A 25,171-nucleotide genomic window follows, 5' to 3' on the forward strand; every position below is an offset into this window, starting at 1 on the left:
TTTTCAGCGAAGCGAATATTTCGATGCAAAATCAAAATAAACAAAACTGTGCATGCTCAGATACAATTCGCCGCTCAATTCGCTTCGTGAAAATCCCCCTTTATATGTAATTTCATGTAAAAAATCGTTCGTGGGAATATTCCGCGAAGTAAAGTCACAAATCGGGAAAATCTAACACTTCCCGCTCGCGTACTCATTTAAAAATTATTCAGTTCACTTTAGCCACTACTACAAACTTTTGAAATTCCCACAAGTGTGGAATTTACTTTTTTTGAACGGGAGTTGCCATCCTGGAGGTAGTTTCACTTTTGTTTCGCAAGTAATTAAAAATCGCATTTTTTATTGTAAAAATGGGAATTCTCCAAGTCTCCAAAAGTAGAAAGGAAAAAAAGAAATAGGGGTGAAGTCTAAGCGGTTTCGTGAAATCCGTCTCTGTTTAATTCCTAAAAGACATGGGAGGCAGTATGTAGAAGAGAGACAATTGCGACTTGGTCCAATAACATGACAAAAAAATTTAATGGGCAAACATTTCATAGTATCAGCATTACTTCCAAGTTGAGTTAAATTTTTTTCCCTGAAATCATTTAAAGTTCCATATCATATTGACATGCTACGTCTGCAAAAAAAATCAAAACGATTTTATTCGCAGGATTTTTGTATTTACATTAAGATAATACAGAAAATCATCTTTTACCACCAACTCTTCCAACACCCTTTCCAACGTTTTTCGCCGCTTTTTGCATTGGTTGCTTCTTGCCGGCTGGTGCAGCTTTCTAAATAAAATATGAAAACAAAAAATGATAAATGGTTAACCTCGATTTTGTACGCATGGTTAGCCACAACTTTATTTTGACACATTTAAAACCATTCCACATTTCAGAAGATTCTGAAAATTTTAATAAACATTTAGTAATAATAAACTCTGAAAATCTGATTGTTTTTTTTCAAAAAAAAGTAATTTATTATTGATATTTTGTTCCGGCCATATGATTACTGCAATTATGCAGTGACAGTAAATTCTCCTGAGTTTAAGTTTGTTTACATTGGGTTTTCCAGACCTAGTGAAATTCACCTTTTTTTTGCAGATCATGTAAACAGTTCAAAGCTCCCACAAAACTCTCCTAACCTCTGAACTGTTTTTGTTTGAAGACTTACCTTAACAGATCTTTTTTCTGCTTTCTTAGCTTTAGCTTTATCTTTTGCAGCTCTGCAATATAAGGAAAGTTTAACAGTTACATGCAATACCTCCACACACAAACAGATCAATAAAATCATAACTTCGTGGATAATTGGGAAATGGTATGTATTTGGGAATATTGAAGTTATAAAACAACTTGTCCATATGACGTTATTTTAAGTTTAGTTATTGTTTAGCCTTGTGAGAATTATCCAAAAATTATGTTTTCTGTTCTTGTACCATAGTTTTTTACTGCTTCTTTTTTACAATAGCCATAATATAATCTCAACAGTTAATTTATGTTTTATAAATTTTATTTCTTAGCAAAAATTACATAGCAATGTTACTTTTCAAATTAAATAAAAAAAATTATTAAACATCAATTCTCCTAAACAAATTCTCAAGCAATACACTGTATCACACCAAACGGTTTTAAGAAGCAGTATTATACATGAGTAGTGGATAAGTCATTTGAATTTTGACAATGTTAGCAACGCATCCACAAAAATAATAATAGAACCTTGTTTTCTTGTTGCCTCCATTGTGTAGAGCTTAAAATGCCGATTAAAATAATCTATAGGATCAAATGTTTTCGACAAACGCCTAAGGAGATAAGGGTTTAAAAATGGGTTGATGACGTCAGCAAAGAACCCTTGCATACAAAATTTTTTTTTGGAAATTTGTACACCTGTTACCTTTGTATAGATCTTAAAACGCTGATCAAGAAAATGTATAGCATTATGTATCTTTGACAAACGGTTGCAGAGATATTGGGGTTTAAAGGTTTTTTGATGACGTCATCAACCCATCCATTCCAAAACTGATTTGGGGTCACAGGTTTAGGAAAATTACCTAAATTGGTCCCAGGTGTTCCCTAGTTAACCTCGCAATGAAAAAAAATGGCATCACTATCTCGTTTCCAAGTTATTTGGCCTCAAAGTTTTAGGTGCACTTTAATGGCTTCATTAACTTAATATAAGATATTGACGTTAAAATAGTGCTATTAACATACCTTTTTCGACCACATCAAAGGAAAATACACACACAGACACACTCCGTAATAAGAGATTGTAGTCACTTGTTCTGCTTGCTTAGTTAGCAGGATCAGACGGTTTTTTAATTGTGGTAGACTTTATATCTCAAAATTTTTTCAGAAAGCATTGTCATGATTTATTTTTTTATTGCTTTATTAGGAGTGCTATCAGCAAATAATAGAGCTGGCTGTAAAAACACAACTTCAATCCTGTTGAAATAAATTATTACAGTGACTGTTGAATGTAATGCTCTTTAAATAGGCTTAAATAGAAAACATCTGATAAAATATTGGGATGGATGTTAATTGTATTGATACGACATATTTATTATCTACGGCCAATAAAAACTAAAAGGGAGCATATTTTTACTTACTTTATAGCCTGGTTTCTCTGTGCTTCCCTTACTTCAGGTTTTTGATTTCTTTTTGCCATAATAGCTTCTAATGATGCACCTTGAATAGCACGTTGAAATTTAACATTTCTTCTTGTTCTTTTTTTAGAAACTTCTTCCTGTGTGCCTTTCTTGTGTTTCTTTCTGTATAATACGGTCCAAGAAATTTTACGAGGGTTTCGTTTCATCAAAAACGATCGCTCACTTTTTTTATTCAAGAAATTGAAAAGCTATAATAAAAAAATAGGTATATAAGTTGTGTCCATACTAGCTAAAAAATAATATTGTTATCTATAGAGGAAATTGTTAGTGAATTCATATCCTGAAATATTCTTTTCTTATGGCAAACTTAACTCAGCTTTAGTTTTAAAAACAACGATTTGAGGTTGGTTTCTTATAAAAAAAGATGTGTATTTCTATTTCTTCTCCTATAGGCCTCTTTAATTGCATGTTTTTGTAAGAAGCAGACACAATCTACAGCAGTTGCATGTAACAATCATTTTAAATTTATAAAAATATAGCTTCACACAATTTACACTGTTGTCTTATGTCAGTGCAGGAAAATATTGTTAAATTTTAATTTTGATTTAAAAAATCATTTATATTGGAAAAAGAATAAAAACTGCATGCTTGAAGATAGACAGATATGCATATTTTACATGGCTAGCCTCACAAATTTTGAGTGATCGGTCTATTATTTCCAGGAGGGGCCATGGCTTAGATGGAGAGACCTAGAGTATTTAATGCTCATTTTGAGCTACGCAGATCCAATTAGGGCCCGTGCTCTCTACTAGACAACTTCCGGCAGCATCCAACAAAAACATTTTTTACAAAAAAGTAAAGTCAATTAATTCTGCAATAGCGCTGAACGATCATGTTTACTTCATAACCAGCTATACATCATTGTAACACGACATCCACTAAAACAATTCAAGTTGATGTCGCATTGGAATAAATGGAATTAACACATCACGGAATTGTGACATAAATTATTAAGATGGAACGTTTCAGCTTATTCTTTTTTGCTTGACTCTGCGCAAACACCCGATATGTTTGTGTCATTTTTTTAAAGTTGTTTTAAGAGATGGCTTATTGTCAAATCCATAAGGTTGTGTAGCAAACAGGTTTGCCAGGTTCCAAGATTTCTATTAGCTACTTTTAAGGATAACACATTACCTTGCCATCAATTCTGATGAAGCGCTTTCCGTGGCCAGGATATATTTTATATCCACTGAAGTTGCAGAGCTCGAGCCTATAACATTCAAGAGGTGAAGAAAAGTTTAATGCTGAGTTATAGCATATATAAATTACAGTTAAGACACATCTACTATGGGGAAATACAATGAGAATATCGACAAAGAGGCTTGGAATATTTCAAGGATAGTGTAATTTTGTTGAATTACTGACTGATTAGCAATATAGGCTAGGATAAACTTACTTCATTGTGGCTTTGCTCTACTTATCCACTGCGTTGAATTTGCCTGCGGAATTTTAAAAAGAAACCATATTGGGTGAGTGACGTAAAATCTCATTCGGTTTGGTATATATTTTACAGAACAAACATTTTCAAAACAAAAGGAGTGGTCCAACATGTATAGCAGCCCAGATTAGCTTTGCTTGACTTTGTGATTTGTCAGGTGCGGCCATGGCCCTGGAACACACGAGAACGTTTCCAATTCGGTCCGAACATTCTGGATTTTCCTGGAGAAATCGGATAAACATATATAAATGTTAGCTATAGCCGATAAAAAACAGATGAAAATTAAAAGAACAAAACGAAAAGAGATTTAATTTAAAATGGATTCATTATTTCGGAATTCTGATATGTTTAAGTATCGTAGTGGATTTGACAACTTTTTCCAAGGAAATGTTTTTCCTTCCACTAGGAGGAGACGATATCAACCTAATAGAAGAACTTTTAGTGCTAAAGATTTACCAATTAATGGTTTTTTTGACATGGATGAGGAGTTTCGTCAGCCTCAACAAAGATGTCATTGTGGTAACTGTAATGGCATGAAAGAATATAAAAACAATTTAATAAATCAACCTAGAGATTTTCTTGTAACAGATCAAGAGTTTATAAGTGGCGATGATGTATCAAATAACAAGGACTTCAATGAAAATGAAAACACAAAGATTTTAAATAAAAGTGATGATTATAACAGGGACAATAGTGATGCAAATGAAACAAATGAAATCACCCTAGAAGGTAAAACAAACGAAGAAGAAGAAGAAAATAAAGATTTGGAAATAAAGAAAACTGAAGACTTAAGTGCTGATAGTGATAAAGAAAATAATAACAATATTGACAGTAATATTCATTATAATGAACAAAGAACTGATGTAAATGAGGTTAATGCCCATGAAAAAGTGTTGAAAAATACAGAGATTGAAGACATAAATAAAAAGCTACACCATATTGAAGAAATCAAAACAAAAGTAAAAGAGCTGGAGGCAAAAGTTGATGATTTTGTTGATAATGTTCGAAATAAAAATTACTTATTCTGTGAGGAGATGTTAATGAAATGTCTCCTAGAATTGGATAATATTTTGGCGAACGGAGAAGAAAAAATAAGGAGTGCCAGAAAAGCTGTTGTGATGAAGATAAATGAGAACATTAAAAAATTAGAAGGAAAATTGAGCCAAAATACAATCACTTAAACCTTTCTGATGTATGTATATTTAATGTATATGAATATTTATATAAATAAATCTAATTATTTTATATGTTAACCCGTAATTAATATGTAAGAAGAAATTAGTTAATAATATATATATATATAAACAAAAATATACTATTTTGGTTTTAGCTTTTTGTATCTTAACACATGCCTGTAATACCCATAAAATTAATGAAAACCTTTCTTTAATGGTAGGACTTAATAGGGCCAAAGGTGATGCCTCTATTTTTGAGCATGCCACTTTGGTTCTTCTACAGAAAAGCAACACTCAAAGTATCTTCTGCAAAAAAAAATAGCACTTTAACTCTACCGTCTCTTACGAAAAAAACGGTACTCTAAGTCTGCCATCTCTTACAAACTGGCACTCTAAGTAAGTAAGTAACAGAGAGTTTTAACGTCCTTTAACAACCATTCCTTCCCTCCGACTGTAACAATGTTACATTGCTGCATTGCTCTAATTCTCTTGCCTGCCAAACAACCCAAGTGGCAGTCAGTAGATGGCACCCAAATGGACTTACAACACTACATTAAAGGTGCGCTGGATTGGGGACTCGAAAACGCTACCACTACACTATCTCTTACAAAAAAATGGCACTTTAAATCTACCGTATCTTAAGAAAAATTACGGCACTCTAACTCTACCGTCTCTTACAAAAAGCGGTATTCTAATCAAACGTATCTTCGACAAAAAAACCAATAATCTTAATCAACCGTATCGATAATCTTAATCTACCAATCTCCTTTAAAAAAATCCGGCACTCCAAGCATATATACAAAAAACGGCACTTTAATCTTCACAACACTTAAAGTACCGGTACCGTCCATTTAAGTACTTTTTTGCTTAAGGTACGTACGTAGTTCCTGTTCACCAATGACATCGATTATTTTGCAAAATAACTACATTGTGGTAATTCTTCGTTGCATTAACAAAAATTACCGCGAAGCTTCCAAGCCGCGAAAGTTTTGTGAATATTTGCCTCTTCTTAAAAAAGGTTTTATAAAATAGCATGTCAATTTCTTAACTTATCGTTGCACCGTCTACTTTATTTTCTTGGGTTTAAGGCAATAGGTAACAAACTAAATTTCATAAATTTTGTTCCTGATCTGTGTCAGAGCATCTTCAGATCACAAAGAATTTTCATTAAATAAACGAGGTTTTCTCTTAATCTAAAAGCCGATCTCGTTAATTTTCTTTAAGTGGAAGACCACTTTCCTTTTTGAGTCGCGAAATAACAATACCGCGAAATACACATATTTGCCTAATACACGAAATTAAAATACTGTTAAAGGCAATTTTGACCAATAAAACCGCGAAATTAAAATCAACGAGAAGCTTCCAAGCCGCGAAAGTTTCTTGAATATTTGTCTCTTCTCAAAAAAGGTTTTATAGAATTCACCCCTATCCTCAGGTTCTCTTTCCACCTAAGCCTGAGTTGTTATCACGGAGCGGCCAATATTAAGTGATTAAAAAGACAAAATGCCCTGGTAAAGAGGATGTTTATTCCTTGCAACAAAATAATTGCAGGAGTAAGAATAACCCGGAAACAGGAAGAAGGAAAGTACATAAAGAAACAAAGTAGATGATCCTTTCAATTTTAAAGTTTATAGAAACATTTACGTCTTGAAACACAACGTAAAAAATTCAGAGCTTAACTTCTCGTGGACAACAACATTTGATTTTCAATTTTACTCAGTTTTGGAAAAACACACAAACTACAAACGAACGGCCTTACTCAAAGCGACACATACCTAAAGACGAATGTTTGTCGCGCCGTTCCGATATGAAAAAGAGACAAAGAGCTCTGGGACTGGGATCTGGTTCATGTTGAAAAAATTAAAAGAGTTTCACACGAAGAGTGTTACAAAAGTGTCCACTGCACTGTGTTTTTAAAACCGAATGTTTTTAAAACATTTTCTAAAAGCTGAGGTGGCTTTTTGAAAATGTTTCATTTGTTTGTTACAGATTAAATATTTCTAATAAAAACACATTTCTAATAAATTAAAAAATGACTTTCCTTTTTACTCAATGGAAAAAAAGTTACCAAAAACTAACGAAAACTTACATATATGTTTTTTATAATTAAAAAATTTAAACATTTATATTCTGCGAAAGATATTTATTTTAAGACATGATGAATAAAATTACTTTCAGACAATCACAGGAGACACAGTTTTTTGTGTTCAGCATTCTCTCGCTTCGTTCATTCAGAGTGCGTTTGTTCACATCCCCGCGGAATTACGTCACACAAGTTAGTAATTTACCGAACAGAAAGGCCTCATCGACACTGCCATGGCAGGAACCGTAGTACTGCTTTGGCCTTAAATATCTTAATATCTTTGGTTCAAAGCACACAAATATAAAAACTTACACAGTTCATATTCACGCTACAATGAACATTTTAAGCACATCTTATTATCAATCGTTAGTTCTCCTTAGTCTAAATTTCCTGGTTCTAACAAAACCATAGTGCTGTATTTTTTAAAACACCGCAGGCCCACTTTATGCTGTATCAAGAATTATTGAGCCTTGACTGGGTATAAATTTAATATCTCGATAAAAACTAAGAAATGTTGTATAAATAAGTAAATCCTACATCATTCGATGAATCTCTTTTTTTATCAAACCAAATGTTTTGAAATAATATGTCAAACAAAAGGTATACTTATACCTATGAATTATTAAAGAAACTTCACAGTATTCTTATGGTTCTTTAAAAAATTAATTTTTCTTTCATTATATTTGTATATATAACGTTCCATCGATGTGTGAGAAATGCTGTTGGACAGTTGGGAGAAAGTTTTCATGAAGCAGGTAAATTATCTAGCATATGGTTGACATGGTTTGTACACAAACACAGACTATACTTTTATTAATTTTATTTTTATTAACAATTTCTTATAAAACAGCCATTTTTTTCCCCGTATGTTTTTGTAAAATATCAAATATTTTGAGTATTTTGTGAGATGAAATTTTAAAGTTAATGCGCAAAGTAACCTAAAAAATAAGCCAAATATCAACACCAAGGTTCTTACACAATCACAATCCCTTTGTGCTGTATCTATGGTTAGTTCTGTTACATTTTAATCGATTCTTAAACAATCCTAAATTAGCGTGTGTTTTTTTGCCTTCTACACTTTCACAATGTATTTCTTGCGAACATATCACAACTCTAAATTTAAGAACATTAAGCTTCAGGAATGCCTACACCTTATCAACCTCGATCCCAGCGCCTGTAGCGTGTTTTTAATTTATCCGTATATCAAACAACGTTACAGGCCCTGGGATTGAGGATGACTAACTCTTAAAATAAGAAAATACATAAGCCCAACAGGCTTAGTTGCAAAAGCAGGATTCTTTCACAGTAGCAATATACTGCAACCTTGTTTCTACATACCAACTGTAGGGTTTTGTGAAAACAAGTATTGGTGTGAAATTACTTTCATAATTACATTTGATAATAATCATAACAGGATATGCTAGCGTAAAATTTTTCTTAAAAAATTCAACAGATTTGATTTTTACAAAGCAAGAAAAACATAACTGGGATAAGGACGTTTTTATTTTAGCTCAAATCAGAATGAAACAGGGAGTGATTTAACCAACGTAAGACTTACAAGTTGAATTTGAAACAGAGGTTAACATGTTCCGCGTAATAAAATTGTTATTACATTTACTTATACCTTAGGAAGTGTAAATTCGTTTTACTAAAGAACTTATTTGTTTGTATCGACATGTGAAATATGACGTCAAATAGTTTACTTCTTGTTTAGGCTTCATGCGATGCTCGTGTCAAAAAAATGGTTTATTTGCTTCGCTTCTTTTTTGATACAACTTACTGTGTTCGGAATTCACAACAACTTTGGATTAATCTTTCATAACTTATTAAAAGCCTTTAAACAAGAACCAGCAGAAACAGGTAAACAAATATTTTTCAAATATAAAACAACGGACAGCAAGAAGTAATCAGATACATTTCAGTAAAGTTTTTTATCACTGGCATATCTTCATGCACTGTCCAAGGAAACGCAAGCTCTTCTAGGGATTCTTAAATGTTAACTTCACCCTCAGGGCTAATAATCTTTCTTAGCTTGGTCACAGGACGAATTATTTTCTGCTAGTAAGTGGAGAAACAAAACTCAGTTATATATCCACTTTGTTGAGTTGTAATAAACTACATCGTACCCATGACCATTTTGTAACTCAGAGGTTGTGTTTGCATTTTTTCATTAAGACGCTTTTTTTCCTATTGTAAGAAAAGGTAAAAAACCTAGGAACAAGGTTTGTTCTAGAGTAATGGGAAAACATTCCATGCGAAAAAAATTTTACAAGGTCTGCAAAACTACGGGACGTAATGGACTTTTATTTCGAGAATTTTTATCCACTAGGAAGGAGTATGATGAACGAAATCTCTCCCTTAGAGCTTATTTTTTTGCTTTCTGTTATATGTGACTGACGCGTGTTATGATTTTGATGTCAGAGATATTAATCCATTTTAACATGTATGTTTTTCCTTTCAGCATGGATTGGCTCGCTCGCCATGGGTATAACATTCTTTGTAAGTCCATTCTCAAGCCTTATCACGACAAGAATCGGGTTTAGATCTCTCATCATCACCTCCACAGTTATATGCGTTTTTGCTTTATTATTATCGTCATTTGCTTCAAGTATTCATTGGCTACCGTTATCATACAGCCTCTTTTGGGGAGCAGGTGCTGGATTTGCTAACCACGCATCGTTAGTGTTATTGCAACAAAACTTTTATGACAAATTATCATTAGCAAATGGAATTGCAACTAGCGGGACAGGTGTTGGTACACTAATTTTAGGTCCTCTGTTAAATTATTTGTTAACAAAACATAGCTTTAGATGGGCATTTCGAGCATGCGCAGTACTTCCATTGTTATTTCTTTTCTCGCTTCCATTTATAAAGAAAAATGAAGAAGAAGTCAGCAATTTCTTTTTTCAAACATCAGAAGATTTACTACAGAATAATAACAACAATTCTCATGAAAATCAAGATGGTACCAACAGAAACAGTAATGGCGGTGTTAGCTGCCACAATCAAATTATTACTAGTGATCATGAAAACACAATGCTGTATAATGGTTCTGATCAAAATTCAAAGAAAGGATTATCTTTCCTTCGTATAAAAAAATCTGCCTGTAAAGAAATATTTAACAAAGAGATTTGGACAAACCGAGCCTACGTAATCTTTGTAATTGGAATCTCAACTTTTCTATTTGGATATTTCATTCCTTTTGTTTTTCTGGTAGGTACAATTTTTGTTCTAGTGTTTATGTTTCCTGGACGAAGAGTCCTTTGCTTTGCGTCAAACACATTTGTTTTTATAAATACTAAATGTAGATCTGAAATAAACTGTGGGTCCCACTCGAATTATAAGAATATATATTAACGATAACTTCTACATTCAATTGAGCTTAGGATCCCTATTGTACAGTTGGGATATAAATTAAAATACATCTTGCAAGAATCTTCCTTCACGAAAGTCCGCTACACATTTAATAATCCTTTTTGATATACATAAAACTTCTTCGTCTGATAAGCCATGCCATGTAAAGCTTCTTTTTTTATCAAAACCAAGATTGTACATGTTATCTCAAGCTATTATCAATAAGTCTGACTTAGAAAACAAACCTTCCTAGTAATAATAGAGAAAGATATTTCTTCAAGGTCACGCTAGATGAAAGTCAAATTAAAAAAAAAGTCGATAACGAAAGCTCTCAAAAACTTTTCAGTTGTCAGATGCGGAATTTTTAAAGTTTACTCGTTAGAGCCACATCTCTCATCGGCGACTTGTTATTTCATAATTCATATGATTTTAGAAAATGTTTTTCTAATTTCAGATTGAGCATGCTACCTTAAATGGAGTACCTACTAATCAAGCACAATTTCTTGTTGGTATATTAGCCATAACTGCAACGATCATGAAAGTAATGTCTGGTTTGATATTGGACTTACAACATCTCTTGGGAAGAAAAACACTCTTTCTTATATCTATGTATTGCATGGCATTTTCCCACTTAATCGTTGCTTTTGCGACAGAATACTGGATGTTCTGTTTATACGCTGTTGTGTTTGGAATATGCGAAGGTTGTTTTGTTGGCCAACTCGCTGCAGTTATCGTTGATGTGATACATTGCAGAACACAAGTTAGCATAGCGTTAGGAAATTTATTTGCCATAATGTCTGTACCAATAATGGCAGGTCCAGTAGTTGCAGGTAAACACAATTTTTGTAGGAAAAAATATTATTTTCGTAATTTGCAACAGTCCTTGGTGTACATGAAAAGCATGGCTGAGGCAAGATAACTAAAACCAACTATGACAATCTGATTGACTATATATTTTAACGTCAAGCATCAGCAAAAAGATATTAAATCGTATTAACCATATTTGGCGTGGGCTTTTTTGGCTTTGAAAGTATAAAGAAGTAGGGGGGAGTGCTCGCAGTTTATAACTTCTGACAAAGTTATAGTTATGTAGTATAAGACAAAGTGAATAAATTATCATAAGTATTGTTGTTGACGTCAGTTGTTTTATGACGTCATCAGTTGTTGTACAATTAGGCATTACCTCTTGAAATCGCAATTGAGAACGTTATGAGCAATATTTCGACATTCTGTTTTGTGTTTTGCACATAAAAGTAGATAAGTAAGTATTGGCAAATCCTGAAAACCTGATACGTTTTCTATATCGGATTAGAATTGTAAAATTCAAAGAAAACGGATTCGACATATGGCAAAAGTTAGCTGTTTAAATTAGAAAATTAATAACATATAACATAAACATCTTGTTAAAATTTTATGCTCATATGATTATTGGATCAGAATTTATAGCATTTCCGTGTTTACTATGATGGTTTTAAGCAATATCTTATAACTTGTGACGTCATCAACAGGTGGAGTCAAAATTTTTGGCAAAGTTGCTAGTCATAAAATTTATCTTCAAAGCATGAAATAAATTTTTAATTTAGCGGAAATATCATATTAACAACATACCTAACGTCCAATTTATGCACTACTTTAGTATTCATTGGTGAGGAGAGGCACTTTTCCAAAAATTAAATTTACTTTGTAGAACATCTTACTTTATTCATTTTAGGCAAGCTATCTGGTTTACTGCATGGTTATAAAATAGCCTTTCTTATATCCGCTTCAGTATGTTTTGTTGGAGCTCTTATAACTACACTAATAAAGCTATACGAAGAAGTTCCAACACCATCGTTGGGCGTTCAAATAAATTCTTGTACGGCAAGAATACAAACAGAGAACAATATGATGAACAATGGTTGTACTGGAGAAAGCTTGGTGGCTAACAACATCGTCACTTTTACAGCTTTTACGAGAAGTTTATCATATCGCGAACAACCTAGATATTTGTAGCAGTCTTTTCTTAGTGTGTTTATACACGTATTTGAAAATTCGTAGAAAATTTTGCTCATTTTTAATTTTCTTAAACATCCAACAACAAGAACAGCAACTACAGTTAATTAGCCTAAACTACGCTGTTTCAGCCTTAAATATTATGAACGTGCCCCAAAGTGTTCCAAAATACAGATGCATGTCCCGCTAAGTGCCCGGGTGTGAAAACAACAACAATAACAACAATAACAACAACAACAACAACAACAACAAAAGTACAGCAACAATTCCGCTCTAATTTCAACAATTTACACATTAAAAAAGAAGCAGGCTGATGGCTTAAAAACTTTTATTTTTTTCTCAGTAATATAATGCTCTTAAGAATCCTAAATCTGTTAGCAAAACTAATAACTCTGTTTAAATTACGAAATAACAGGTAGGATATCTAAGCTATTCCTACGGAAATCAACTTTGATTGTATAAACTCTGTTTATTTAGTGCAATAAAAGGAATAGTTACTTTGAAGAGTCTCAAAAAAACATCTAATGAAAATGTATACAACATCGTTGGCTCTATTTTCGTACATGGAAAATTACAAATTTTATTTCCTACCTACGAAGAATCATAGTATTTTGTCTATTCCTAGAACAACTGGCCAATTCTCACGAGTCAGTATTCAGGCAAAGTTCTTCTTTGGTAGATGCGTGTTAGCCGAGTAACTAACGTCGAAAATGTTCTAACTGCACTTTCCAACATTGACCCGATTATTGATCAGAAGAAAAATGAAAGTGTGCTGATGAGAGCAAGAATTAGTACACTTAGTATAATTTTGAATGTAACAAAATAAGGTAAAAGAGCAAACTCAATCAGGGCCGCCGAAATCGGCAATTAGGGGGGCGGGACATTGGGAATATAGTCTAGTTCGTCGATTGTCGTTTTTGCCGGCGTTGCATAGCGGAATTTTAGTGAGGAAAATAATTTGTGTTTGTTATGATTTATAGATAATGTTTCTCACGGTTAAATAATAAACTTAACACTGAGTGTATAAACAGGTTAGTTAAGTTGTATGGCTAAAAAACTTAGATTGATTATATATGAGTTTCATGTTTTTGTTTAAAAAGACACCAAGCTGGGAAAATTGGTTTGTGAATATTGTGAGCAGTTAGTTTGTTAAAGATTTGTATTTACTTGTAGGGTAGACTAGATGCCGGTGGGAATCCAGCTTGAGCCATCTTGCATTGCGATTATCTAACAAAAAGTATTCGTAAACTCTCCTCTTCTATCAAAGCACCTTTTAAAAAAGATCAAACAATTCGTTTCCCATCTGGAGCACGTCTAAAACATGATTCTTTATTATGGTTTCTTAATCACATAACACTGCGGAGAACTTTCAAAATACATCTTTTAATTTTCCTAATTATTTAAGATTGTTAGCATGTGATTATTTTCAGCTACGATTGTTTGCGTCAACCGACAAAAAGATGTTATTTCTCCTCCAGGCAATTTAGTCACCAGTGCCTTCTAGGGCTTCCTAAAATGCTGATCTTCGGATGAAACAAGTATTGACCGGTGATACTTCCACGGGCATAAACATTAGAACTTTTAAATTATTCGTGCTCTTGAAAAGTGTGTTAACAACACTTTGTTTAATTTTAAAATTATATTACAATTTTTTATGTTACACAATAAATTAGCCATTAATAACAAAACTAAAATGAAATATGATATAAATATTAGATGAGAAAATTGACACAAGATTGAATTGTCCTCGTAGTTGGAAATGTGTGCGTTCTCGTCCAAAAAAAGAAGCATCAGGTTGGTCTAGGTACGATGGAAGCAGAGCTTTTTTTTCAGGTAAAATTCTTTCAGTTAGCAAACTTATTCTCTCTAACTCAACGTTAATATCGAACCCATCATGCCTTGAAATTGGATGTTTGATCTACACCAATTAAATCCGAAATGTCTTGCTTACTTAGCGGGCTCACTTTGCTGTCACGGACAGTTAGTTGATCCCTTGATGGATAGATGCACTTGTGTTTTAAGAAAATGTCCTGAGTAGAAAATGTTCTTTTGCATTCCGTACACCTCAGCAACGGAGAATTGATCGTATTGCCGTACGTTCGTCCATGGTAGGCGCGGTGGGGTAACCAGATGTTCATGTCTTTGAATCCATGATAACAAACAGGGCACAAATATTCTGAATGTGTTATACGGTGCTTAAGTAGCGATGACTTGTTGTAAAACACCATATCGCAACTTGAACACTCCATCATTGTGTGTTTTGCTCTGTGTTGATACCAAGCAGACGCATCGTAGAACTCTTCATCGCAGAACTCACAAGGAAAACTCTCGTGTGTAGACAGATGCCGCTTAAACTTTCGCACGCAGTAGAAAACTGCGTGGCATTTATGACATTCGTGAACTACATGGTTAGATAAATGGCGTAAGAGCTGACTGCGGCGATAAAATCTTTTATTACATTTTTCACATTTTGTTTCAGCAATTTTATCTGATTCCAAATTATCCGATAGTTTAATTTTGTTCTTATTTGCCTTATAACTTTCCAGCGTTAAGGTCATGTTTACAGACTCACCATAATTGGATTTATTTCCGCTACTTGATGACTCTCCACCACTGCTGTCGTTGTCGCTACCCTCTCTCTCTGTTTGCTTGTCTTCCTTCTTATAAGTGGAGGCCATTGTTAACGTATTCAAATAGTTCATATGATCCTTTTCTTCAAGTTGTGTGACGAAACTTGATTTCTCGTCATGCCAATCATCAACATCATGCCGATATTGAGAATTACTCTCATTTATAATTTGCGCATACTCTTTGTGTTCCACACCTGTATTTCTTCTCTTGTTGTTGAGGTATATCGAATCGACATTTTTAGTGTGTTTAACCACGGATGTTGAATCAAACACACTTCGTTTAAAATATTGCATATCTTTTTTAAGGTGCCTTTTATAACAGAATTCTTTGCTGGTCTCACATTCTCTTCTATCAGTTAAAGACGGACAGTGCCTCTCATGGAGGTGTCTATCTTGATGGCATTGTACGTTGGGTTGTCTAGGCTGGTTTAAGTATGGGGACCAAATTTTGCTTATTTTTGGCGTAGTCTCACTAAATGGATTGCTGAAATTGCTGTTGTCATGTTTACCACTGCTGTTATTGTCATTGTTGTTGTTGCTGGTGGTGCTTGTGTTATCGTTTTTATTGTTGTTCTCAATGTTTTTGTCATTGTTGTTGTTGTTGACATTGTCTTTTTTGTTGTTGTTGTCCTCGTTGCTGTTGTTGTTATTGGGATCTTTATAATCCTCTTGTCTCGATTTCTTTAATTTTGAAACAATATTTTCCAGTTTGTGTGTTGTTCGACGTTTTAAACGGTTAACTTTCGTGATACTCTTGCCAGTACGATCTAACATTGTTGTTCGACTCATTTGATCGATACTGAACGGTGACGGCTTCTCAGATGGATTAGACTTGGGTAAATACTCATAACACTTTTCGCACTAGAATATAAAATAAAAAACAGTGTTAAATTCATATTAATTAAATGATCTTAAATTGTCACTCAGAGTTCACAGCGTCGCTTTCTAATATGGATGTCTGTGTACTTTCGTTTTGATTTACAATCACAGAAATATTTCTAACAACCTAGCCACCATGCCGTCATGTAAACATAAGCATGCAACAAGTAATTGGCACAATGATGACTTTTGAATTTTTTTACATCTTTATTCCAATCAAAGGTGTGTTATAAATAAAAAATAAATAACACAATAAGTGTCTAACACTTACAAGGAGGTTGTTTCTACGTCTCATTTACTACGCAGCAATGCTACCATTTTAACATACGTAAATAAAGGAGACATAAGTCTAAGCATTGGACAAAAAATTTTTTTTAATGCACTAATTCTTATGCCAACTTCGGCTCATAATTTCCTCTTTCTCAGCTCACATTGTTTTTATCAAACGTTATTAGCCACACAATCCCATTACCAAATTTATTACGCGGATGAGTAAGATTTATTTCAGTGCTTTACTTTAATTAGAAATGTTCAAATTTATTCACATCATAATTGTTACTTTTGACAAACGATATGAAAAAATTCTTTTTTTAAGTGGGATGCCGGCAGCTAAATTTAAGCGGTTCCGATTTAATCAAAGTTTTTACCTACGGCGATAAGTCTCTAAAACATCTAAAACACCGCTTTTGTCTGTAATTATTTCTGCATAAATTAACGCTCTATCTAACAGTTTAGCGCGGTATTTATTTTATTTTGCCACCTTCAAAATGACTTTTTTCCATTCTTGATGGGTACCGCTTTATAGTTAAGTTAATTATATATTTATATCTACATTCTACGGCTAGGTTGTTAAGCGCAGATCGAGTATTATTTTTCTTTTTATATTTCTATTTTTGTTGAAATGCAGTTTATATTATGCAACTGGTTCATGAATCATGAAACGGGCCAGTGGCACCAGAGCTTTGTATTTTATTTCAACTTGTTTTAGAAATTCGGGATTTATTTGTTTACTTTTTCAACTAGTGAAACTAATGCTGTTTTGACTTGTGAAGGCTAACTTGGTTTTTAAAGATAAAAAAATCAATGGGAAATTGTGGTGTATCTTCCAAAAATTAGTACGATAATTACAACCTTGTATCCCAGGGCTTTTTGTCTCTCATATGTAAAAAGAGACAACAGGTCCTGGGATTGAGGTTGCGAAAGTTAATGACAAAAAAAAGTTGATACTAGTAGACAAAAGATGATTCAAAGAGTAACAGGAAATATATATCAAAAATTCAAATTCTTCAAGTAATCTTGTCAATAATAAAACCATGCAAGAACCTTTGTTTCAAATCTTTGATTTGTCAATATCAATCTCTCCCCCAGTGATATATTGATTTGTTGTAAAAAAACAGAATCCGATCCGACGTAGATATTTTAGTGAATTTTTTAAGCAGCAACTTGAATTGAAAGCAAAATAGGGATAACAACGCCCATCTTGGGAAAGAAATCTGGAGACGAGTTTGCTGTATACCGCAGGTTTTGAAAAAGTTTTAGGTTACTACTCTAGTAAAGATAATTTATTAAGATTATTCTCAGTGAGGACTTATGACAATCTGAGGTTGTCATATCATTATATTATGGCATTCAGATTAAGGCCTGGCAAACAAAAATAGGTTCTAAATGTAAATCATTCAACCTCATCCTTCCCTAGGGGTTATTAGGTTTTCCATATTTAGGCGTATATTTAGACTCCGTCAAAATATAAAACTACTTTATAAGCTCTGGCTGACCAAGCTGAAAATTATTCTCATTAAGCAAAAGAAACATACCTTTTTCCAATACTCTTGAATTTTGGATTTGTAATCCTTCAACAAATCTTCGTATTCCCACGTATCTTTCCACCTCACACGAAACATTCTTTCACCACTCTAAGAAACAAATTGTAATTAAAATCGAAAGAAGGAGTAAATTCTTTTTATCATGGCCAGGGAAAATATATATCGAGTCAATTATAATGTCAATAAGAGAGGAATAATGAAACACCACTACTACACAATCTGAGATCGTTTTTTATGAATGAGACATATTGTATTTCTTCCCTCTCTTTTCTCCCACTTCCTATAGCACTGGGGCAAGCATAAGGTTAGGTCGTTTATATTCCACATTCATCAAATATAACAAAAACGAGCAATTGCTACAATTAGAGAAACTGCTTATAAAGAAGTATGTTAGACTCACATAGAAGTTGCTTTAAAAAGAACAGGATTTTATGCTTCTTCTCTCCTCTGATATGATGGTTATGTTAGGAAGAATTTATAATAATAATTCCCTTTTTATGGGAATTCGTTTCAATATTATTACGAATAAAATCTAATAGAGGAAAAAAGTTGTTAAAATTTCACTTATGAGTAAAAGGAATCTTCGCAAGTTCACTTAAAAGAGACGGCACTTTTTAAAAGTCTAGTTAATCATACCGCAGGCTTTGTACTCGACCAAAGCTCTACTGTATTCTAAACGGTTATAACCTATCAGTTATTTAAAACATTTCTTTTTTCTATTGGATTGCAAATTATAAAAGATGCCGACTGTTTAAAAGAATAAACCGACAACCAACTTAAAACAAAGTTACCGCCTTGAATTAAAAAAAAAATACACTTATGATAAAAAAAATTCAGGGTTAAAACATAAACTTAAATTTGTGGTAAAATATTTACGTTAGGAAAACTAATGTATTATTCAAGAATTTATTTCTACCTTATTTATTGCAGTGTCCAGAATACCAGCCACTTCTGGTTGACTTAATTTTTTATCGGAAGCGCAAAAAAGTTCTTTCATTTTCGTTTCTCGTTTTACGACGACCAACGACGACAACACGAATTTGCTCAATAATTTGTTGTTTGTATTACGTACGGCCTCTAACTTTCTGCTTGCGCAAAGCTCGACCGCTATACTAAAATATACATTAGTTAAATAAGTGACGTTTAGTATTACTCCCAACTTGATCTCAATGACGGTCTTGCCTGCCCAGTTAGCTTTGAAATGAATTTCCTAAATATACAATTTCTAACGAGACAGTGTTATGTTTTGGCAACTACTGCGCATTGGCCACGAGCAGAAGTTCTGTATCTATAATTTACACCGTAGGTAACACTCTTAGCAGGCTAATCTTTCTCTCTTTATTTGTAGCTACTTAGAAAGGGCCAGTACATAATTCTTTGGCCTACCCTCACTCTCCAATATAAGGGTGGCCACTACTGCTAGATTTAGCTCTTATCCTATATATATATATCTCCTTATTGGGCTATTAATTAGGCTAAAATAGTTTTTACAGCAAATCACTCTTTGTTTTATCATCACATAAACTTGTAAAACCAACTGGTCATTGCAGACTTAATAAGAGATAAATAGATAGATCAGTGGAAAGCTCTTTTTTCTCTGACATTTGCATGGCAAAAAAAAAAAGAAAAGTGCTCTAGGTGAAGCAAAGTAGATAGATAGATAGATGTGCATATTTTACATGGCTAGCCTCACAAATATCGAGGGATATACCCTGTCTATTATTTCCAGGAGGGGCCATGGCGTAGATGGAGAGTCCTAGAGTATTTAATGCTCATTTTGAGCTACGCAGACCCAATTAGAGCCCGCGCTCTACTAGACAACTCCCGGCAACATCCAACGGCCCACACAATGTGCCATCTTACCAATATTCCCTCACATGGCTTGGGTTAACCCGGGGCTATGGTGACATTCACTCGCCCATGTTGAATCGCCGTCAAGAGGAATCAAACCCCGATCTCCCGCACAGAGTACGAGAGCTATAACCACTTGTCACTGAATTCAAATATAAATAAATCAGAAGACTCTACACTCAATAATGGTTTAAAAGCTCAATCAATATTTCTGTGAGAAAAAAAAAACAAAGGAAAAGACCTCTCTTCACCAAATACTAGCTTCAAAGAAGTTTTTTAAAAGTAAACATAAAACGAATGAAATACACAAAATAAAATACCAAGAGAACTTATTAGCACAATGATGGTTTGCTATGTTTAGCGCACAGTAGAATTTACACAAGTTATTTTGCTCATCCTAAACTTTTTAAAACAAATCTAGAAACAAAATTTAAAACAAATCACAAAACGAATTCTGACATAAATTGTTTTCCCAAAGGAATTAGAAAAGCAAAACGTATATAATAACTTTATTACTAAAAAAAATTTGTAGTCTTTCTTTTCTTCCTTCCATAGATGTCCCAAAAATTTACACAGGTTCGTTTTTTTGAAAGGATTACCAAAATTGTGTATTTATAGTTTTTAATATAAGGCGTTATTTTTGCTTTCAACGATCCTATTTTGACTGTTTCTAAACAATCTTTAACAAACTTTTTGCTTTCTACAATCCCATTTTTGTGTTTTTCAACAATCTATGGCAATTTTTTACCTTTATATGATCCTGTTTTTACTGTTTTTAAACGGTGTACAGCGATCTTTCGTGAAAAAAATGCAGATATTTATAATTTTATAGTTAAACTTATTTAGAACATTTTAAGAGAATCTGCTAAAGCTTATGAAGAACGATCAGGTTATTATAAAAAACATGAGGTAAAGAGACCTCATGTTTTAAGGTCGGCCCCTTTCCTTCATGCTGACACTCTTATGCTCGGCTGGTGCATTCACTGAGACTCGAACGAAAGACGGAAGGCTTGCCCTGTACCTTAATACAGCTTTCGGACGAATCTTCTCGTGATGTAATACCAAAGAAAAAACATGTTAAATAAAGTTTTAAAATTATAGCAAATCTGCCAAAACATCATCACGTTCAACTTTGCACTTGTGGTTAATACATTTTCCAAAAATCATTTTTATTGGGTTTCGTTTTAAGGCTGGCATTCCTGCATCTGCAGAAAAAAAATTGTGTAACAGTGACCTAAAAAAATTTATTTCAATCCAGACAGCAAACACAAATATTTCAAATCCAGCCTTATCACTAACTAAAATAATTCAGGCTACAGAAATACTGTGGTGCTATTCGATTTGTAATAATAATCAAAAAAATTGTATATTGTATTAAGGAAAGGTCCAGAAGTACTTTCTCCCACACAACACAGCAGGCAATAAGTCAGCCCTACCCTCGGTTTTATGAGGAGAGATGTTCTGCGAAAACTCTGCAGTTTTACTTCATGTTAAACTGTGCCTGTGACAAGCATTTTTAATGTCACTGGCGGCTTCTGCAATATACAACCTGATGATGCCCTAACCTAATAAGCTCATCTAGAAACATAAAAAGCCAGTTGGTAGTGAACTATTAACCTCACGAAGTTCACCATCATCATCATCATCATCATCATTCTCGGCTTAACGTCTGTTTTCCATGCTAGCATGGGTTGGACGGGGTATATTAATGACCCTCTTCCAATCTGGTCTAGACTGTGTTAGATCTAACATCAACTTCCTCTGTATCAAGTCTGTCCTTATAACCTCCTGCCAAGTCTTTCTCGGTCTGCCTCTGGGCTTTGCCCCAGGAACTATCAAGTCTCTACACTTTCTTACCCAATTATCCTCCTCCATTCTTTCCAAGTGCCCCAGCCAGTTCATTCTTCTTATCTGGATAACATCTTTAATTCTATGGAGACTTAGCCTGCTTCTTAGCTCATCTGAACTCTTTCTGTCTCTCAGACTGGCGTTAAACATCCACCTAACCATTCTCATATCATTCCTTTCTAAACGGTCAGGATCTTCCTGCTTCACTGCCCATGTCTCACTACCGTACAACATAACACTTCTTACACAGGCCTCATACAACCTACCTTTTACCTCAATTGACAGGACTCTGCTAGTCAACAAAGATAGTAACTCTCTGAACTTTTTCCAAGCAGAACCTATCCTGCAAGTAACACTTCTTCCAACACCCCCTTCACTGCCCAACATATCACCTAAGTAACAGAAGTTCTCAACTATCTCTAACGAGCCACTGTTGTACATCATTAAAGCTGGAAATACTTCATTCTCTATAATCTCACCTTTGCAACGCTTGCATACAAACTGTATCTCAGCTCTTAACCTTCCACTAATACTACTGCACTTCTTATGTACCCAATGCTTGCAAGTCTGACAAAAAATTGAGTTACTACCAACCCCTTTCCTGCAAACTCCACAAGGCCACTTTCCAACTACAAGGTCACACTTGGCTGCAATGCTACTAATCATGACTTTAGACTTTGCTGTGTTTACCTTTAGCCCTTTCTCTTCTAGTCCTTTCTTCCACTTCTCAAACTTTTTAACTAATTCTTCCATCGACTCTGCTATGAGAACCAAATCATCTGCATACAATAACTCCCATGGACAACCTGTTCTGAACTCCATCGGCAACGCTTCTAAGACTAGAATAAACAACAAAGGACTAAGTACAGAACCCTGATGTACACCAACATTTACACTAAATTCATCACTAAGTGAATCATTAATCCTGACACGACTTCTAGCATTGCTGTACATAGACTGTACCATCGTAACTAGCCACTCATCCACGCCTAATTTTCTCATAGCCCACCAAATAACTTTACGTGGCACTCTATCAAAAGCTTTCTCTAAATCTACAAAGGCAAAATAGAGATTTTTTCTCTTTCCTAAATACTTTTCCTGAAGCTGTCTGAGTAAAAATATTGCATCTGTAGTACCACGCCCTGGAACAAAACCAAATTGCATCTTATCTATATCAATTCTTTCTCTAAGTAACTTATCAATCACTCTTTCAATAACTTTCATTACTTGATCAACCAACTTCAAACCTCTATAGTTACCCCTTTCTAATGCATCACCCTTGCCCTTGAAACAATTCACTATTACACTCGACTGCCACTCACTCGGAATAGCACCATCCTTTATAATCTGGTTAGCAAGACTTGTAATAAGCTCAACTCCAATATATCCAGATGCTTTTACCATCTCTGCAACAATACCTGATACTCTTGCAGCCTTGCCAATCTTCAATTTCCTAATAGCCTCCACTACCCATTCTGCCTTGATCTGCATAGCTGGCCCTTCTACAAATTATCATCAGACAAATTATCCTCGTCCCAATCAAACTCAGTGTTAAGCAACCTCTGATAATGATTCTTCCAAGCTACCCTTTTCTCCTCCTCTGTGCTAGCCAAAACACCTTCATCATTACGTATACACTTCTCACCTACGACATTTTGATAAGTCTTCTTCATACGCTGGTCTTCCCTTCTTAACACATCTGGAAATCTGTTTCTCTCTGCTTCTGATTTTGCCTTTTACACTGCTGTACGAGCGCGACGCTTAGCTTCTAAGTAAATATTTTTACTACCATCTGACTTCCACTCTTTCCAAAGTTTCCTCTTTTCCTTTATACACTGGTCAACCTGATTATTCCACCACCAGGTCTGTCTATGTCTAGCTGGTCCTTTCGTCCACCCACAGGTATCATCAGAAGCTTCTAGAAGACAATTCTTCAAAGTAGTCCAAGTACTTTCAACATTGTCACTATCACATTGACTATTGTAGGCTAACTGCTGAACTTTTGCACTAAATTGTCTTGCTACAATCTCTTCCTTCAGCTTCCAGACTTTTCGGCGGGGCCTGTACTTTCCCTTGGCTTCTTTAACACTCTTCAAGATAATATCACAAACCAGCAACCTATGCTGGGAAACACACTCTTCCCCCGATATAACTTTCACGTCCTTCACCACTTTCTTGTCTGACTTTCTAACCAGGAAGTAATCTATCTGTGTCTTACAACCACCTGGCTCATATGTTATCAGCCTACTCTGTCTCTTACTGAATGATGTGTCTCTTACTGAATGATGTCACCATCCAGAAGGTATGTCAAAAAGACTTGCTCTCCATTTCCATTTGTCATCGTCTTAAGAGATCAGTGCATCGAATCTATGAGAGGTCTAGCCCTAATAAAAGGTGAATGACGAAAGATATTACCAGCTGAACAATTTCACTACAAAAAAATATTGCCGACACAATGCCAACGCAAATCAGTTGAAATAAATCTCAGGTTGTTTTATTGCCGATGTAAAAAAATTCTAATTTTAAGGGCTCTCGATTGAGTATTTTCGTTGATATTTTTGATCAGCGACAACTGGATTATTTTTAGTTTAATTAGTTTAATTTTCAGATCAAGCATGTGCATTTCGTAACTTTTTGTTTCATTGACCACTCATGCAAACTAATTTGCACAATTTTTTGTGATCGCACATGGTTCGCTCACGCAGATTAATTTACATGAGTGATTTAGCGCTTGCAGGGGTAAATTTTCCTGACCAGGCCTGGAAAGAGAACATTGATTTCCATGTGAGATGAAGTGATATTGCTCAGCCAGAGGAATTGGAGGAGCAATTATATATTGGCTGAGCTAGTTTCTCATTTCTCAGAATTGGGCGAGCCTTTGCGTGAGCAAGAGCAATTGCTCTCCCCTTATTGATAGGCCTGCTTACAAGTTGTTTTTTAAGATTTATAAGTGAAAGATGGGATTGCAAAACTTACTAACAAATTAAACAAAATATTTCTTAATGATGTAAAGCATCATACATATAAGGAATATGAAAAATTTGAGCAATTTAAATGTGAAAGCAAAGATTTTTATTTCAAAAGTTAGAAATAAAGTGAAATAAAAAACAGAATTGGTGGGGAAATGGAAACAGTGCACACAAAAAAACTTTGGAAAGCAAGTTTTCCACTTGTTAAGGAATCAGCTGTATATTTTGAATCATATTGATATAGATTTGTACCATCATTTCACATTTAGAAAATGTGAAATGATTGTGGAGACGGTCCCTAACTCCTTTTTCCAACCAGAATAAAGTAATTATACTGAATACTTTTCTTTTTGTGATGGAATGTTATACCTGCTGAACAGACAGGTGGGGACACAATAGTTTTTTTGGATGATTGTAACAAAATTGAATTTGTTACGATTGAAATATGGAAATGTTATTTTTCTAAAGGTGCTATTCTTGTTGTG

At 34.1% G+C, this 25,171-nt stretch overlaps 5 protein-coding genes across 8 annotated transcripts in view; 3 read left to right on the plus strand and 2 right to left on the minus strand.

The window, feature by feature from the left end:
• Positions 1–637: 637 nt before the first annotated feature.
• LOC130644414 (60S ribosomal protein L24-like) lies at positions 638–4,179 on the minus strand. Its single transcript, XM_057450010.1, has 5 exons — positions 4,041–4,179; positions 3,779–3,854; positions 2,585–2,832; positions 1,156–1,207; positions 638–773 (listed from the first exon to the last, which is right to left on the minus strand). The coding sequence occupies exons 1-5, from the start codon at positions 4,043–4,045 to the stop codon at positions 684–686; spliced, it is 471 nt and encodes a 156-aa protein (XP_057305993.1). The 5' UTR covers positions 4,046–4,179; the 3' UTR covers positions 638–683.
• The window catches only part of LOC130644412 (glutathione S-transferase D2-like), a 29,939-nt gene continuing 5,789 nt past the window's right edge, over positions 1,022–25,171 (plus strand). For 2 of the 3 annotated variants that reach the window (XM_057450007.1, XM_057450005.1), the window contains exon 1: positions 19,245–19,320. In XM_057450007.1, coding sequence (XP_057305990.1) covers positions 19,260–19,320 — 61 coding nt within the window. In that variant the 5' untranslated portion in view covers positions 19,245–19,259. Of the gene's footprint in view, positions 1,032–19,244; positions 19,321–25,171 lie in introns of those variants that run through there. The other variant, XM_057450006.1, reaches the window with a different exon arrangement.
• On the plus strand, positions 4,259–5,393 carry LOC130644411 (homeobox protein 12-like). The gene has a single exon (XM_057450004.1). The coding sequence runs from the start codon at positions 4,400–4,402 to the stop codon at positions 5,261–5,263; it is 864 nt and encodes a 287-aa protein (XP_057305987.1). The 5' UTR covers positions 4,259–4,399; the 3' UTR covers positions 5,264–5,393.
• LOC130644404 (monocarboxylate transporter 10-like) lies at positions 8,003–12,735 on the plus strand. 2 transcript variants are annotated; one of them, XM_057449994.1, is made up of 5 exons: positions 8,003–8,095; positions 9,055–9,200; positions 9,802–10,553; positions 11,149–11,524; positions 12,406–12,735. In XM_057449994.1, the coding sequence occupies exons 2-5, from the start codon at positions 9,065–9,067 to the stop codon at positions 12,684–12,686; spliced, it is 1,545 nt and encodes a 514-aa protein (XP_057305977.1). In that variant the 5' UTR covers positions 8,003–8,095; positions 9,055–9,064; the 3' UTR covers positions 12,687–12,735. The 2 variants fall into 2 exon arrangements, with proteins under 2 accessions (XP_057305977.1, XP_057305978.1); XM_057449995.1 differs by lacking the exon at positions 8,003–8,095 and having other exon boundaries at positions 9,041–9,200.
• LOC130644403 (rho GTPase-activating protein gacU-like) lies at positions 14,283–19,077 on the minus strand. The gene is made up of 3 exons (XM_057449992.1): positions 18,935–19,077; positions 18,010–18,108; positions 14,283–16,177 (listed from the first exon to the last, which is right to left on the minus strand). The coding sequence occupies exons 1-3, from the start codon at positions 19,013–19,015 to the stop codon at positions 14,579–14,581; spliced, it is 1,779 nt and encodes a 592-aa protein (XP_057305975.1). The 5' UTR covers positions 19,016–19,077; the 3' UTR covers positions 14,283–14,578.

The sequence above is a fragment of the Hydractinia symbiolongicarpus genome, chromosome 5, assembly GCF_029227915.1.
Source record: "Hydractinia symbiolongicarpus strain clone_291-10 chromosome 5, HSymV2.1, whole genome shotgun sequence".
In the NCBI taxonomy this organism is placed as follows: domain Eukaryota; kingdom Metazoa; phylum Cnidaria; class Hydrozoa; order Anthoathecata; family Hydractiniidae; genus Hydractinia; species Hydractinia symbiolongicarpus.

Excerpts from the sequence above, each read along its gene's own strand:
- LOC130644414 (XM_057450010.1), bottom strand. Across the intron at positions 1,208-2,584 it reads CAGAGAAACCAGGCTATAAA|AGCTGCAAAAGATAAAGCTA; the intron begins GTAAGTAAAAAT and ends CTTATATTGCAG. Across the intron at positions 774-1,155 it reads CAGAAAAAAGATCTGTTAAG|AAAGCTGCACCAGCCGGCAA; the intron begins GTAAGTCTTCAA and ends TATTTTATTTAG.
- LOC130644411 (XM_057450004.1), top strand. The coding sequence starts at position 4,400 with ATGGATTCATTATTTCGGAATTCTGATATGTTTAAGTATCGTAGTGGA.
- LOC130644404 (XM_057449994.1), top strand. The coding sequence starts at position 9,065 with ATGCTCGTGTCAAAAAAATGGTTTATTTGCTTCGCTTCTTTTTTGATA. Across the intron at positions 9,201-9,801 it reads ACAAGAACCAGCAGAAACAG|CATGGATTGGCTCGCTCGCC; the intron begins GTAAACAAATAT and ends TTTTCCTTTCAG. Across the intron at positions 11,525-12,405 it reads GGCAGGTCCAGTAGTTGCAG|GCAAGCTATCTGGTTTACTG; the intron begins GTAAACACAATT and ends TATTCATTTTAG.
- LOC130644403 (XM_057449992.1), bottom strand. The coding sequence starts at position 19,015 with ATGAAAGAACTTTTTTGCGCTTCCGATAAAAAATTAAGTCAACCAGAA. Across the intron at positions 18,109-18,934 it reads TGGACACTGCAATAAATAAG|AGTGGTGAAAGAATGTTTCG; the intron begins GTAGAAATAAAT and ends TTTGTTTCTTAG. Across the intron at positions 16,178-18,009 it reads TTCAAGAGTATTGGAAAAAG|TGCGAAAAGTGTTATGAGTA; the intron begins GTATGTTTCTTT and ends TTTATATTCTAG.